The sequence below is a fragment of the Protopterus annectens genome, chromosome 13.part0 (genome assembly GCF_019279795.1).
Source record: "Protopterus annectens isolate FY-2018-M chromosome 13.part0, PAN1.0, whole genome shotgun sequence".
Classification (NCBI taxonomy): Eukaryota; Metazoa; Chordata; order Ceratodontiformes; family Protopteridae; genus Protopterus; species Protopterus annectens.
The window spans coordinates 284,619,718-284,634,705 of record NC_056747.1 but is presented as its reverse complement, the minus strand read 5'-3'; the positions used below and the strand labels follow the sequence as shown (position 1 = coordinate 284,634,705).

At 39.4% G+C, this 14,988-nt stretch overlaps 1 protein-coding gene across 1 annotated transcript in view; it reads left to right on the top strand.

Moving 5' to 3' along the window:
* The window catches only part of ELL (elongation factor for RNA polymerase II), a 1,387,197-nt gene that overhangs the window by 666,943 nt on the left and 705,266 nt on the right, over positions 1-14,988 (top strand). Inside the window, exon 5 of the mRNA XM_044053846.1 lies at positions 9,299-9,552. Within this exon, the coding sequence (XP_043909781.1) occupies positions 9,299-9,552 (254 nt within the window). The remainder of the gene's footprint in view (positions 1-9,298; positions 9,553-14,988) is intronic.

The following is a 14,988-nucleotide window of genomic DNA, read 5'->3' as shown; positions in this document are numbered from 1 at the left end:
CATTAGATGAATTACTTTAATAATTTAATAATTTATTAATTTTATTAATGTATTCACGTTTTATGGTATGATGCGTTTTTTTATTGGTCCATTTTGGATATACGTGCTTGATAAGTAATTAGGTGGGGGAGGGACACAAGATTTATAAGTTAGCCCATTGATATAAATACAACTGTTTGTAATTTGAAGCTGTTTTGATTCTGATGAAGTTGAGCTAGAGTAGCTCGACGAAAAGTGCATTTTATAAGGACGCTTAAATAAACTTTTATTTGTTTTTACACCACTAAGTTACGTGCTTTTTATTGTACTCAGAGTTGGCAGCGAGTTCAAGAAGTCCTTTTTGGTTTATGTAGTGGTTTTAGTATTTGTTTTTCTTCAGTTGGTCTTTTGTGTTTGGCGATGGATTCTGGACTCGTTTCTGCTGTTTCTCCGGTACGAAGCCAATCGGATAATGAGTGCAATTTGATGGCACTCATTGAATTGCTTTCGCAGAAAGTGGATGGGCTAACTAAACGAATGGATGCACTGTCTCCCACTCAAAGTTCCACGCTCCAACTGCTGGGTTCGAGACGGCTAGTTAATACCAGAGACGGAGGTTGTTCTTCTGTGGATCAATCAGCTACAACACCTACTCCTAGCGTTTCAACTGTAAATGTGGAACGTGGTATGGATGGTGGTCTTCAGCGTAGTCCTACTGGACCGCAGGACAACGAGGGATCACTGGCCGAGTCGTTTAACTTGACTTTGTGGGTTCAAAGACCATTTACTTTTGCACAAGTGGTCGCACAAAACAACGTAAATACGACTGGTGAGGTAGGACATGATTTATCTTCTAAAATGAATTTATTTGATGTAAGACTAGTGAAACTTATGGTTGCAGATTATTCCTAAAGGCTTAAGAGTGTGGCAATATCCAACTGGCCTTACAGAGGACTCTAAGTTTTATAAAGATTTAATTGAATTATTTGATAAGCATGGAATTGAGCTACTAACGACTTTCTGCCACCATTAACAAGCAGCAGAGTTACTTATTACAGAAACTAAGCAGTTGGATTCAGAAATTAAAAGTGATTTAAATTTTATGAGATACCAATATGATTATGAGAGAATATTTAACCGTATTGATCAATACATGTTAAAAATTAATGCTACAAAAATTAAGAAAATTAAAAGAGACTTGAGAGACTATGAATTAGGGGCAGCGTACCCTAAGCCCCCAACATCACAAGGGAATTTTTTATCTACTGAAGGTATGTCCAGTGAGGGTTATCAGGACCGAGGGTTAGCCCCCTTGGAAAATGCTAACCAACAGCAACCTATTAACTCAAGTGACATTGGTCAACCAGTAAGAAGAAGTGAGAGGCTAGCTGCTAATAATAATAACAACAGGGGCTACTATAATGCCTCTACTAATTCAGCTAACAATACAAATTTTCAGAGGAGAGCCTCGGGGTTTGTTCCCCCCCGGGGGGGGGGGGGAGAAAATGATGAAGGGCAGAATGAGGAACAATTAACAACGGACAGTAACTCGGTTGTAAATTCCGCCATTGAACGGAAATGTCAGGTGTTGCAAAATAGTAACATGGACTTTAAAATCTTTAATTATTCAGATCTGATTTTTACAGAGGAGATGGTTGAATTACTAGCTAAAGGCTACTCTTTTGTCCCTTCAATGAACAAGGATATAGCTAATACACTTATTGATCTAAAATTTTGTAGGAAGGTGAATTTAGTAGCATTGATGGGTGACCACCCTAATGTTTCAAATGATTTTTATATAGCTAGTGTTTACAACCCCCCAATTGCACCCACTGATATCATTGTTTGAGCAAATCAATGAATTAGATCTACGTAATATATCTACTGTACCTTCAGGAAGGAGACATGGTAGTAGACATAGGCATAATATTAGTATGGAGGACAGAGAGTCCCTAAGATATCTATGCCAGGCACCAGTTCGATTTATGAAGCCAGATAAAGGGGGTGGTATTGCAGTCATGGACACGTTGGATTATAATAAAAGAATGTTAGCAATTTTTGATTCTGAGTCTTATAGCGAAGTTACAAGAAATGAATTGAATGGTGCTTATAGGAGGATTTAGTTCCTTTATTGAGGATTTATATATAGTGGCAAGAGTGGATAAATCACTATACAATTATTTGGTCCAACCAGCACCGAGAATCCCAATTTTATTTGGGATTCCGAAGGTACATAAAAGTGTGGATAATCCACCAATGCGCCCACTTGTAGATGCAAGACATAGTATTACATACTCATGTGCCAAAGTGATTGATGCGACCTTGAAGAAATATGTCTCTTTGGAACCACAAATATCCAAGGATTCTTGGGCATTCCTTGAAAGATTAAATAAATGTGTTTTTGATGAGGACTATTTGTTCCTTACCATAGACGTAAAGGATTTGTACCCTTCTATCCCACATAATTTAGGGATTGAATGGGTTTCATTTATGTTGAGACAACATGGTGCTCCGGATACAGAGATTAAATTAATAGAGGAGTTGCTTGACATTGTGTTGTCATATAATTATGTTACCTTTGACAATAAGTTCTACCACCAGCCGATTGGAGTAGCTGTGGGCTCTCCATGTGGAGCCAGCTTTGCCAATCTGGTGATGGCGAACTGGGAAAGGACACATTTTATTACATCCTGTCTTTCAGGAACAACTTTGCCTGTATACTAGGTTTTTGGATGACATTTTCGTATTGTTCAAAGGCAGTGAAGATGAACTTAGGTTCATGTTGGAGTATTGTAATAATAGTACTGACTTTTTGAAATTTACTTACACATATAGTAAAAACAAAATATCTTATCTAGATATTGACTTAAGTAAGGATTATGTGACTAGATCGTATGTGACGAAAATTTATCGTAAAGCAACGTATTCCAATTCCTTTTTGCAGTATTCCAGTTGTCACCCTTCACATCAGAAACATTCTGTAGTGAAGGGTCAACTGGTTAGAGCTGCAAGAATGGTTTCAAGGGAGGATGATTTTGTAGCTGAATGCGACACCTTGTTCGCATTCTTTACTCAAAGGGGCTATCCAGCCCAATTAATTTATGACTTGATTGGTGAAGTAAGTTTTAAAAGGGAAGTGGGTTTTTATACACCCATTATTAAGAACTGTCTGGACCAATATGTTATGAATAGGAAGGGAACACTTCCCTCTAATCCCTTATGTTTTATTTGCACATTCTCCCTAGATGCTAGTAATATTGTAAATATTATTAACAAAAACTGGTCTATATTGACTAGGGATAACCAGTTGAGAAAGTTGATCCCCTTTAGCCCCAAAGTAGTTTATAGGAGAGGTAGTAACCTGAGGGCAATACTTGAGAGGGAATATGTGAATACACACCCCCGAGCAGGGATGCACAAATGTAACGTGTAGATGGTGTAAGTTCATTGATGAAGGGGCATCATTTTCTGTCAGAAATGTGCAATTCAAAGCTAAAGACAAATTCAATTGTCAGAGCAAACAAGTGGTCTACCTAGCTAGGTGTAATTTATGCCTTGCGTTTTACATAGGTAAAACAGATAGAAAATTATGTGAAAGGATATATGAACATCAATATTGTATCGGCAGGTTAAAGTTAGAAAATGCCCTAGCTAGACATGTAAAAGAGTATGAAGGCCACAGCTTTAAATATAGAGTAATTTACCAACTGCACAGTGATGGCAAGGGAGGCCCCGAATCACTGAGATTAGAGAAAAACGAGCTGTTATGGCAATTGCGTTTAAATGCATGCCAATTTCCAGGTATCAATGAATGCAACTCTATCATGTGCATTCTTCGCCTGAGGAATTTACTTGGGTAACCAAGTTAACTAGGTTATTGGCTAAGTATTAGTAAAGCAAGTGTTTTAACTTGGTTATTGGTAGGTGTAAATACACATTGGTTTCAATACATGTGATTATTGGTGTTGTATTGCAATGGGGGTTTTATTAGAGTACTGTGATGATATGGTTTTTATATGTATTTATTATTTTTTGTTTGTGTATTATTTTTTATTATATATTTTTTATTATATTATTTTTGCATTATTCGGGCTTATAATGTACAATGTATAGCTTATATTGTATTATATAAAATGCAAAATATCAAATATAGATATATGGTGGAATGTGAAAAGATATAAAATAATATAATACAAATAAATATATATATATTTATTGGTATCCCATATGGTAGTGTTAGCGACACATTTGATTTTAAGGTGAGATCTAAATAACTAAATTACAGCTATATGGCTGTACTGGTATACCTCTGTAGCCTTTGATTTTTTAGTGTGACCATTAGATGAATTACTTTAATAATTTAATAATTTATTAATTTTATTAATGTATTCACGTTTTATGGTATGATGCGTTTTTTTATTGGTCCATTTTGGATATACGTGTTTGATAAGTAATTAGGTGGGGGGAAGGACACGATTTAAAAGTTAGCCCATTGATATAAATACAACTGTTTGTAATTTGAAGCTGTTTTGATTCTGATGAAGTTGAGCTAGAGTAGCTCGACGAAAAGTGCATTTTATAAGGACGCTTAAATAAACTTTTATTTGTTTTTACACCGCTAAGTTACGTGCTTTTATTGTACTCGGAGAGTTGGCAGCGAGTTCAAGAAGTCCTTTTTGGTTTATATACTTTGCAATGTGGTTTTGATTCTTTGGAGGCCTTTTGCAGGGCTGCCGTAACTGGATCTGTGATAAGACGGCATGCTTGGCTCAAGGAGCAAAATCTGCCGGATCATGTTAAAGCTAAATTGTTGGATGCTGCTTTACAGCAGGACAGTCTGTTTGGTAATAAGGCAGAAGAAGTTTTGAAAAAGATGGAAGACTAAGCTAAATCTGTGCAAACTGTAAAAGATTTCTTGCACGTGCAGCCCCCCTGGTTCAGTAGGCACTGGCCTACCAAGAATTGGTCCTTTCCAGTACCCAATAGAGCTGCTCCGGTCAAACCCAGATACTCCTAAGGCTCCAGGTTTCAGTCACAAGGGCCTTACAGGTCTAAACAATGAGGTACCTCCACCTCCAAATCTGGAAGTAGCAAAGCACCCCCCTACGGTAAACAGTCTCATTGACTTTCCTCTGCCATTTCCAAGCACTTATCTATTGGCAGCCCCTTTGGGGGGAAAACTAGCACTTCATGCTCAAATTTGGCACCTAATTACTCAGGACAAGTGGGTCTTAAATGTAGTATCCCAGGAATACAGATTTAATTTCCACATGTTGCCAATTCCAAATGGATGGCCAGATCTGCCTCCAAATCAGTGGGCAGAGGCCCAGAAACAAGTCATGTCCCTCATGGAGATGGGGGCTATTCAGCCAGTACCAGAAAAGGAATAAGGACAAGGTTTTTATTCAAGACTTTTCCTGGTACCCAGAAAAGACAAATCATGGCATCCAATTCTGGACTTATCCATTCTAAATACCTTCCTGGACATTCCAAAATTCAAGATGCTGACTCTGCAACAGTTACTGCCTATGCTAGGCCAGGATGCCTGGCTGGTAACTCTAGACTTAAGAGGCTTACCTGCATATCCCAATCAGGGAAGCTTGCAGAAGATACCTCCGCTTCAAAGCAGGCTATTTGCATTACCAGTTCTTTGCACTGCCCTTTGGCTTATTTATTGTGCCCAGGGTCTACACAAAGTGCCTGGCACCAGTGATTGCATTTTGCAGACAAAGAAACATTCAGATTTATCCTAATCTGGACGATTGTCTAATTCAGGCAGAAAACAAGGACATTCTTCTGCATCATCTGGCGTTTGTAAAAAGGCTTTTAACATGCCTAGGGTACACCATAAACGAAAATAAATCACAACTGGTACCCTCTCAAATAATTACATTCCTGGGTGCAAGGTTGAATACAACTGCCCAGTTGGCTTACCTCACGCCAGATAAACAAATTCAATTGATAACATACTTCAAACAAGTGGCCACAAAAACCCAGCTTATCTGCAAGACAAATTCTACAGGCTTTGAGGTTCACGGCATCCTGCATTCTACCAATTCCATATGCAAGACTGCGTATGAGGAAACTTTAATGGTACCTAAAAAGCTTATGGAGTCAACATTGTCACAGCTTGGAAACAATGATTCCTCTCATTCCTTGCCTGCAGCAAGAGTTCCTATGGTGGGTAGAGGCCTGTCACAAAAACAAGGGACTGTCATTTATTCTACCCCCTGCCACCCAAACCCTAACTACAGATGCATCAGACTATGCTTGGGGGGGGGGCATCTGGCAGGGCGATGCATTAATGGCGAATGGAGCCCAAATCAAATGCACCTACATATCAACCAGAAAGAAATGCTAGCTGTACAGAATGCTCTGACAGCCTTTAAGGACTTCCTTCATCCAGGACAACTACTGATTAGATGGACACCACAGTTATGTGGTACATAAACAAGCAAGGAGGTACCCACTCCAACCCTCTTTGCGGATTAGCCATGGCCTTGTGGAACACGGCCTTGACTTATCAAATACATCTACAGGCTCAATTCCTGCCAGGAAAGCAAAATACTTAGGCAGACGAACTAAGCAGAAATTGTATGGACCCACACGAATGGAAACTGGATCCACAAATTTTCAGCATGTTGACACGAAAATGGGGGAGCCCAGACATCGATCTTTTTGCCTCTCTCCACAACTGTCAATTAGACAAATTCTGCACAAGAATTAATCACAAAAAAACATGGAAAGTGGATGCTCTATCCTTCAGCTGGAAAAACCTATCAGTCTATGCCTTTCCCCCCTCTGCCTTTGCTCTCCAAGGTTTTACTAAAAGTCAGACAGGAAAAAGCAAAAATGATTCTGATTGCCCCAGACTGGCCTCACCAACACTGGTACCCACTTTTAAGGAATATGTCACACCTTCCCCTGTGGTACTTGCCTCAGACACCTCCTCTATTGTCTCAGCAGAACTATCAAATTCTGCACACACAGCTCCAAACTCTGAATCTTGCAGCATGGCTCATCAACTAATTTCACCAGACACAACTCTCAGTTAACCTGTGATGGATGTCATTTTGGAGGCTAGAAGACCTAGTACTAGAAAATCTTATGCTGATAAATGGAAGAGATTCTGTGCCTGGAACCAAGCACAAGGAATAAACATAGCAATGCCCAATATTCCTCAGATTCTGCAATATTGATGCTTCACAAGGGCCTATCTTTTTATTCTATAAAAATACATGCCTCTGCCATCTCTGCTCATTACAACACAGAGCCTCCTGTCTTTTCTCATCCCCTGTTAAAGCAGTACCTCAGAGGGGCCAAAATTTGAGAACTCCCAGGAGAGCACCAACTCCTGCATGAGACCTCAGTTTTGTGCTGGAAAAAGTCACCCTGCCTCCTTTTGAACCAGCTGCTACTGGAGATATAACATTTCTTTCATGGAAGACAGCCTTTCTTTTAGCAGTCACTTCAGCTAGAAGGATTTCAGAACGACATGCTCTCATGGCTGTGGAGCCTTTTATTATCTTTTATCCGGACAGGGTAGCCCACAGGACCAGTCCATCTTTTATGCCTAAGGTGGTATCCAGTGTGGCTCTTAACCAGACCATTCATCTGCCAACTTCTTTCCCAAATCCGCAGAACAAGGGGAAGCAGATTCTGCGTTCATTGGATGTACACAGACAACTAAGATTCTACTTGAACAGGACAAAATCTCTATGAAAGTCTGAACTCCTGGTGGCATTTGCTGCAGGGGTAGAGGGGAAGGCTATTTCAAAGCAGACTTTTTCAAAATGGATAAGCCATTGTATTTGTTTCTGCTACATGCACCATGGTAAACGTGTTCCCAAGGGGATCAGATCCCATTCCACCAGGGCTGCATCTACTTCTGCAGCTTTTCTCATGGGTGGGGGTTCCTATCATAGACATTCTAGAAGCTGCTACTTGGAGCTCAGTCCATATGTTCACCAAACATTACCATTTACCTCTCTTTTCTAAATCCAGAGCAGGCTTTGCCACTGCTGTCCTGCAAGGCCTTATAGCTGCTCCTAATACTGTATAATTCCATCCTCCCATCCATAGCTTTGGGATTCTACCCAAATGTAATGACTGCAACAGTGAAACACAAAGAACATAGTACAGTTGTGTACACTTACCATAAATGTAGATGTTCGTGTGTATTCACTGTTGCAGTCCGGGTTACCAACCCACCTTCCCCCTTTTTTCTCTCTTATTATACCTCTTCTTTCCTTCACTATGCTCAAAAGCCTTTTTGGTGTATTTGCTTTTAGTTGGAGGTAAATTTTTTGTGTTCTAAATTACACACACACACACACACACACACACACACACACACACACACACACACACACACACACACACACACATATTTGCTCCCCTTTTGGTGGGCACCTGACATCTGGGGCAAGAAAAACTGATTAAAATGGCGTCGGCTGCATGTTTTATACCCCTGACGACATGGAAGGGGAGACAGCAACTGACGCAGGACCCAAGACTTTGTTATTCAGGCCGACTGAGGGCAACCTGCCAGCAGATTACCCAAATGTAATGACTGCAGCAGTGAATACACTCAAACATCTACATTTATGGTAAGTGTACATAACTGTACTTTTCCATTGATTTATCATTTTTTATAAGGACATTTCTAAGTAAATGCTTATTTGTGCTGTTTTAAAAGGTTCATATTTATTTAAAGGCATATTTTTGATTTGTTGACACTATTTGGACAGATGATGTTTGTACTGTGACTGTGCTGTTTATTACACCGTGCAGGTTGTAGAATGAGGCTTAGCACACTTTAATCTGTTGCCTCTGTATTTTATGCAGTCTAGCCTTATTTGCTGTGTGGGGACAGCTTATATTTTCTATTAATTGCTGCCCTAGTTAGCCTGTAATTCACTGTATTGTTTTGGGTAAGGCTTTTGTGAGGGATTTTATAGTTTCACAAGCATGGTGGAGGAAAAACACACAGCAAAAATACTGATCATTTAGTTTGCATTACAGTGTTTGTTCTCAAATAATTTTACTTGTAATTTGAACTTTTTTTTAGTTATGTATATTGGGAGTTCATAACTTATTTGAAATTGAGTGGTGAGACATAGGGTTCAAGTGCTGTACAAAGCCGAATAGTAGTCCCTGTCCTTCATATTATTTTTGCCTGGCATTTTCTCTTTAAAGTTCTGTGTAGGAAGGATTTAATGAATTTATATCTTTGTGAAGCACTCTGTATTTCTTTTGGAATTGTTTTTTATTACTTGTACTATAATTGGAAAAATTTTCTGAAATTTCACTGTTTTAGGTAAAAGGATACAGATCCGTAAGGCACCAGCACCAGGGCTTTCAGATGCTGTTCCTTCTAGGAAACGTCCAGTGCCTGTCAACCTCGCTAGTACAATAAAGAAAAGCAACAATATCGCTCAGAAACCCATAAGAGACAGGGTTTTACATCTGCTGGCACTGAAACCCTATAAGAAACCAGAGCTCATTCTGCGATTGCAAAAGGATGGCGCAACGCAGCAAGACAAAGATGCCCTGGATAGTCTGTTGCAGGAGGTTTGTAGTATGGAATATATTGTCTTTATGCCCACCACTACTGCTGCTTTTGGCATTTTTCATTTTGTTCATCTAGTGAGTCTTCAAGGAGGTAGTGATGGTAGTAGCATCTTATGAACAGTTCTCTGGACATATTTTAATCTCTGGGAATTAAATGGCTTGTGGTGTAATTCCTAATTTAGTTTTGTTGGACAAGCACTATGTTAAGAGTTCAATAATCCATCCGAAACCAAGTGCCCTTACTTGGATGCTCTGAATACAGAATAAGGCTGTGTTGGAATAAACTTCAAAATAATTGGATCCCTTTAGGGCATACCTGTTAACCTTGAAACATTAAAAATCTGGACAAAAGCCCGTGAAAAGTAGGTATAACCAGCCAAAATCAGTGTGTTGATTAACATACAATTTACATACATAATTATGTAACCCCACCCACTCTAATGGAATTGTGGGATATCAACATTCAAAAGCAAGTTGAAGAACAGCCTTTTTTTCAAGAGAAAAGTGATTGTAATGTGATAATCAGCATAGTAAATATGAATATCAACAACAAGTTAAATGGCCATAAACGTGACATAAAAAAACAAAACATATCTGAAGTGATTAAATACACAACATTACTTTAGTGTCACAAACAAAATTTACTAATGCATACTAGGAAGCATGCTTCTCACCTTTGCTTAGTGCATCTCTGAGTTTATTACCATGAGCTGTATACTGCTGCCGTTCTTTGTAAAAAGGTTAGTCTCTTAGTCCGACTCTACGTCCACCAGTTTTGCAATTAAAGCGTATCCACCTGGGGATGCTAGAGGTTCATACCATGAAAACTATAAGGCGGATGTGTAGAGCTTCACCCATCTAAATTTCCACTAAACGCCAGTTAAGGAACTCTTATATTAATTACTGTGAAAAAATGCCATCCCATCATCTTGCTCAGCAAATTAGAATAAGCGTTAGTCGAGCATTGAAATTCCATTATAAATGTATACACATTACACCATCAGTTAACCAGCGTTAATGAAAGTGAAACATACTGTATTAAAAAATATCAGTCCTGAAATTGAAATTACTCTTGCTGCATCCTGATTGAGTTTTACAGGGAAGTTGGCAATAGCAATTTTTTTGATGTGGCAATATTCAACAGTCATAGTTAGTCTGCAAACTATGATTTCCAAAAAGCAATGCAGCCTGTTCCCCATATTGGTTACCTTTCCTGCCAAACCAAAAAGTAGGTGATAGATATGCATGCATTTTTAGAGTTACATGAGCCCAGAAAACTGGCAAAGTGTATTCTACAGTTACATAAAGTACATTCACATTCTTATTTGACGGAACACATATCGTGTGAGGGACGAAGTGTAAAAGTTGTACAGTTGTAGACTGTGTCTGTAGTTATACAAGGCACATAATCATATTGCCTGAAAGGAACACTGAGTGGGTAGCTCGTTACTGTAAATTGGGGAGACAGTGTGGCACTGGCTTCCAATACCAATTTTACATCCTTAAAATGCAACGGGTGGAAGTTGCGGAACTCTTTAGTACTCAGTTGGAATAACACTTTTCAGAATGTTTTTAACCACCCCCCCCCTCACACACACACACACACACACACACACACACACACACACACACAAATCACAGATGCAGTTTAAAGCCGGGACTTGGGGAAATAGCTTAACACAACAGGAAAGTTTGAGTGGTGCGCAACACATTTTGTATGACAGTCCCTATAGCTGATGATATCTGGATCGCATGTCCGCTGATCAAATGTAACACATTTAATCATGTAGTATTCTGGTAATAATTCTAGTTTTACAAATACAGGTTTTGCTTTTTGAACATCATTTTATAGCTGGCCTGGGGGAAATCTAAATATAATCATAAGGAGTTGTTTGCAGCGCCACTCAGCTGTGCGTATGATTTACCAGGGGTACGGGGCAGGAGGTGGAACTTTCCACAGTCAAGGGGACCCAAAACAACCAAACGTACCTAACTATTGTTATGGTAGCGTGGTAGCATAAACACTTTACAATGGACTTTTGTACTTTTTTTTTATACTATTTTTTTATGTTGTAATTGTAACTGTGTAATCATGTGTATTGCAAAAATCGTACAGCAAACTTGGAAGTTGGCAGTATACTGCCCCTACTGCACAGTGCTTGGAATTGTTTGTAGTGCTGTCTGCCACTGTGCAGTTGCTGCATATGCTGTGGGATGCTAATTAAATAATGTGCTGTAATCTGAGGTATAGTCATGGGTTACTGTAGTTGCTATATTCGGTCTAGTACATTTTTTATCAATTTACCTGAAAGTGGTGTGCAGTGTGCATCCATCTTGTGAGAAATTATGTGAAACAAACAATGAAGTTAATTTTGTAAGTAGTGTGCTGGAATTTGTGTGTCGGGGGGGGTAGTACGTGCAGGTAACTTGTCTAATGGGGTGTCCTTTTCGGTGGCCTGAGTATGTAAGTGGTGAGATTGGGAATGGGTGACAAGTGATTGCTGCAGTGCTTAGTCATTTGTCATTAAGTCAGCATGCGGTCATGCACTTATATTTGATTTATTAAAATAAATGTTTCCATGTGCTTTGGATAATTTGCACATGCTTAGCCATGTAAATATTGGTATGCATATGGAGTAGTCGCTAAAATTCCCCAGATGCCCAAGACAGGCAGCATACTCCTAGTTAAGAAGGGACATTCACGACAGCATTAATTAAAAAGTGTAAATAAAGAAAAAAAAAATTGTGATTTCAAGGGACCATTCGGGAATTTGTGGCACCCCATTGTTTTAGCCTCAAAACCGGGGAATACAAAGGAATTTGGTATGGTTGAGAGGTATGCTTTAAGGGAAGATTGGGTGTTATGGCTTAACTGTTTTCTCTCTGTTTCCTTTGAACTTTTAATGATTGTTTTTGAGTGAAGCCCTTTTCTTATGTGTATCCCTTCAGCCTTAGATTTTGTGCAGAGTCCATGTGCTGTTAACTCTATGTATCTGTGGTGCATCGTACTTGAATTTCTTATGCTTTCCAGTTTTTAATTAGTAAGACACGTCTTCACATCATTCCCAATTAATTTCTCTAGAATCAATTCCTCCCTTTTTTTGGAAGGTAGACGTGCTGACGTAACAGATGACAAGACTTGCAGTTTGAAAGATAGGAGGAATTTACATATAGTCTTCAGCATGTCCATGATGGATATTTGTAACTGAGAGGGATATGTAAAACTGCTTGTATATGTACCGCTTGTATTAACACGGTTAATTTAAAAATTTGGAGTGCTTAAATACCAAAGTACTTTAACAAAGTAATAAGCACATACAAGTAGTAAATAAATTACAGCTAGAAAGTGCAGGTAACGAAAGGCTGGTCTTCATTAGATCACTTTTGCAGTGTACTGGCTGGTTAGACTGTCTTAAAGAGCTTAGGAGCTTTCCCCCTGGCACAGCATATGTCAGCCCTGGAATGTATACAGAGCAATGGTTTAAAGGAGGATATATATCACATCATCTTCAGAAATTTCTTGATGCAGTACACACTTGGAGATGTTTTGTTGTTCAGAATCACTTACTACTTCATGTCTGTACTCTTCACTGGAGTTCAGGCAGATAAGTACTCCATTGTAGATTTTTTTCCTGTCCTTAGTTTATGGTATTTAATTGTTGATAAGAGTTCCCTTCAGTGTTTTGTCTTGCACTAAAAAAGAACATTTGGATTTCGTAGGCAGATCCCTCATAGAGATTAATAGAGTTTTGGTATAGCGCACAATGTCAACAATGTAATATTTTAAGGGCTTGCATGTGAAATCCTCAAATGTAGACTACATACTCCAGCTGTGTACCTAGACTGTAAACTTTTTGAGGACTTGGCATGCTCATCCATGTCTTTGGCTGGTCTGTTTATCCTCTGAGCTTCCACCCAAGAAAAAAAAAGCAAGAGCAAAGTAAGTGAGGTGCTGAAGGACACTACTCAGACATCTCAGTTGCCTGGTCTACCCCAAGTGACCAGTTCAGGTGAGGTGCATTTGCAGCCTCAGGACTTGTTTTTTTTCCCTCCCCTATTTCCTGTCTTCTGTGTTCTTTCGGAAACTATTGTGACCAGGGGAATTGGGCACCATGTGCAGATCAGTGGCTCTCGGGGGGGGGGGGGGGGGGGGACCTTACTTGGAGGTCCAGCCTTTTGAATTATTAATGAAGGTGTGTGTGGAATTCATAAGTTATCTGTTTGAGATTGCGTTCTAGATTGGAGGTCTGACATGATGGACTTGGCCCAGAGTTTTTATGATCATCGTCCCACTCAAAAAGACACAAAAAGTAATATATATATATATATATATATATTTCTCATCTATTAAGAAGATATAAACCAGAGTGTACCTTGCCATTTGACACCACTCCCTTGAAGAAGTTGTGTGGTGTTGATGAGGGCTCTGACCAGAATGAAAGATTTTTTTTTTCATGTGAGATGGTAGAGAACCTTCAAAAGAAAGATTTTGAGCTTTTATAAGTGGAAGCCCCCCCACCCCTCCCCCAGTCTGTGGCTATTCTGATTGTGTGTGGGGATGGAGCATGCATTTGTGGCACCATCCAGGCCTCTCTATTCCAATCCCTAAAAAGCCACACAGGTTTTACAGGGTGCAAGACAACCATACAAAAACCCAGTATCTGACTTAGTAGTGGTTTCTTAAGGGTTCAAAGATAGTACCTTCATAGACTTCCCTACCCATATGAGGTTGGAAAAAATGTGTATACTTCAGTGGTGCTGTCCTTCAGGACAGTTAACACCAATCCCATGTGACTAAATTCCTGTTGGCCCTCCTGGATTATAGAGGACAAAAGATGGGAGAAATATCAGGTCCTGACATGAGGACCAATTTGATTTTTTTTTTCTCCTAAACTGCTGCTCAAGTGACTATGTACTCTTAAGTGTCTGTTCAGTGCTGTGGCTGCAGCATATCCAGAGCAGCACCCACTGGCTCATTAATTAAAACGTATGCCTGGCTGAGGCATCAGCTTCTACCTGAGGTTGTTAAAGCACAGCTACTCAGTACTCCCCTAGATAGGGAATTGATTTTTGTGGAAGCCACTGCAGAAATGAGAAATTGGATGAAATTCTGGGGAAAAAAAGTCTTGCAATGGGTCAGACTTCATTTTCCTGTTCCCAATTATTGGTGTAAACCAGGCCCATTTTACAGAAGACAGTCTAGAAACAAGCAACAAAATGTAAGAAACTTCTGTTTAAAAGAGGTGGAAAGTGACAATAAAGGCAAGCCTGGGAGGGCCAAAATTGCTAATTTTGACAGAGTAGTGGAGTATGCTCTGTTGTATCCCATCTCTCACACCAGACAAAGTAGCTTCTGAGCTTTCCTTATTCTTCCTTACGTGGGAAAGCATTACTACAGACACCTAGGTGCTGAGAGTTATTAATAAAGGGTACAGA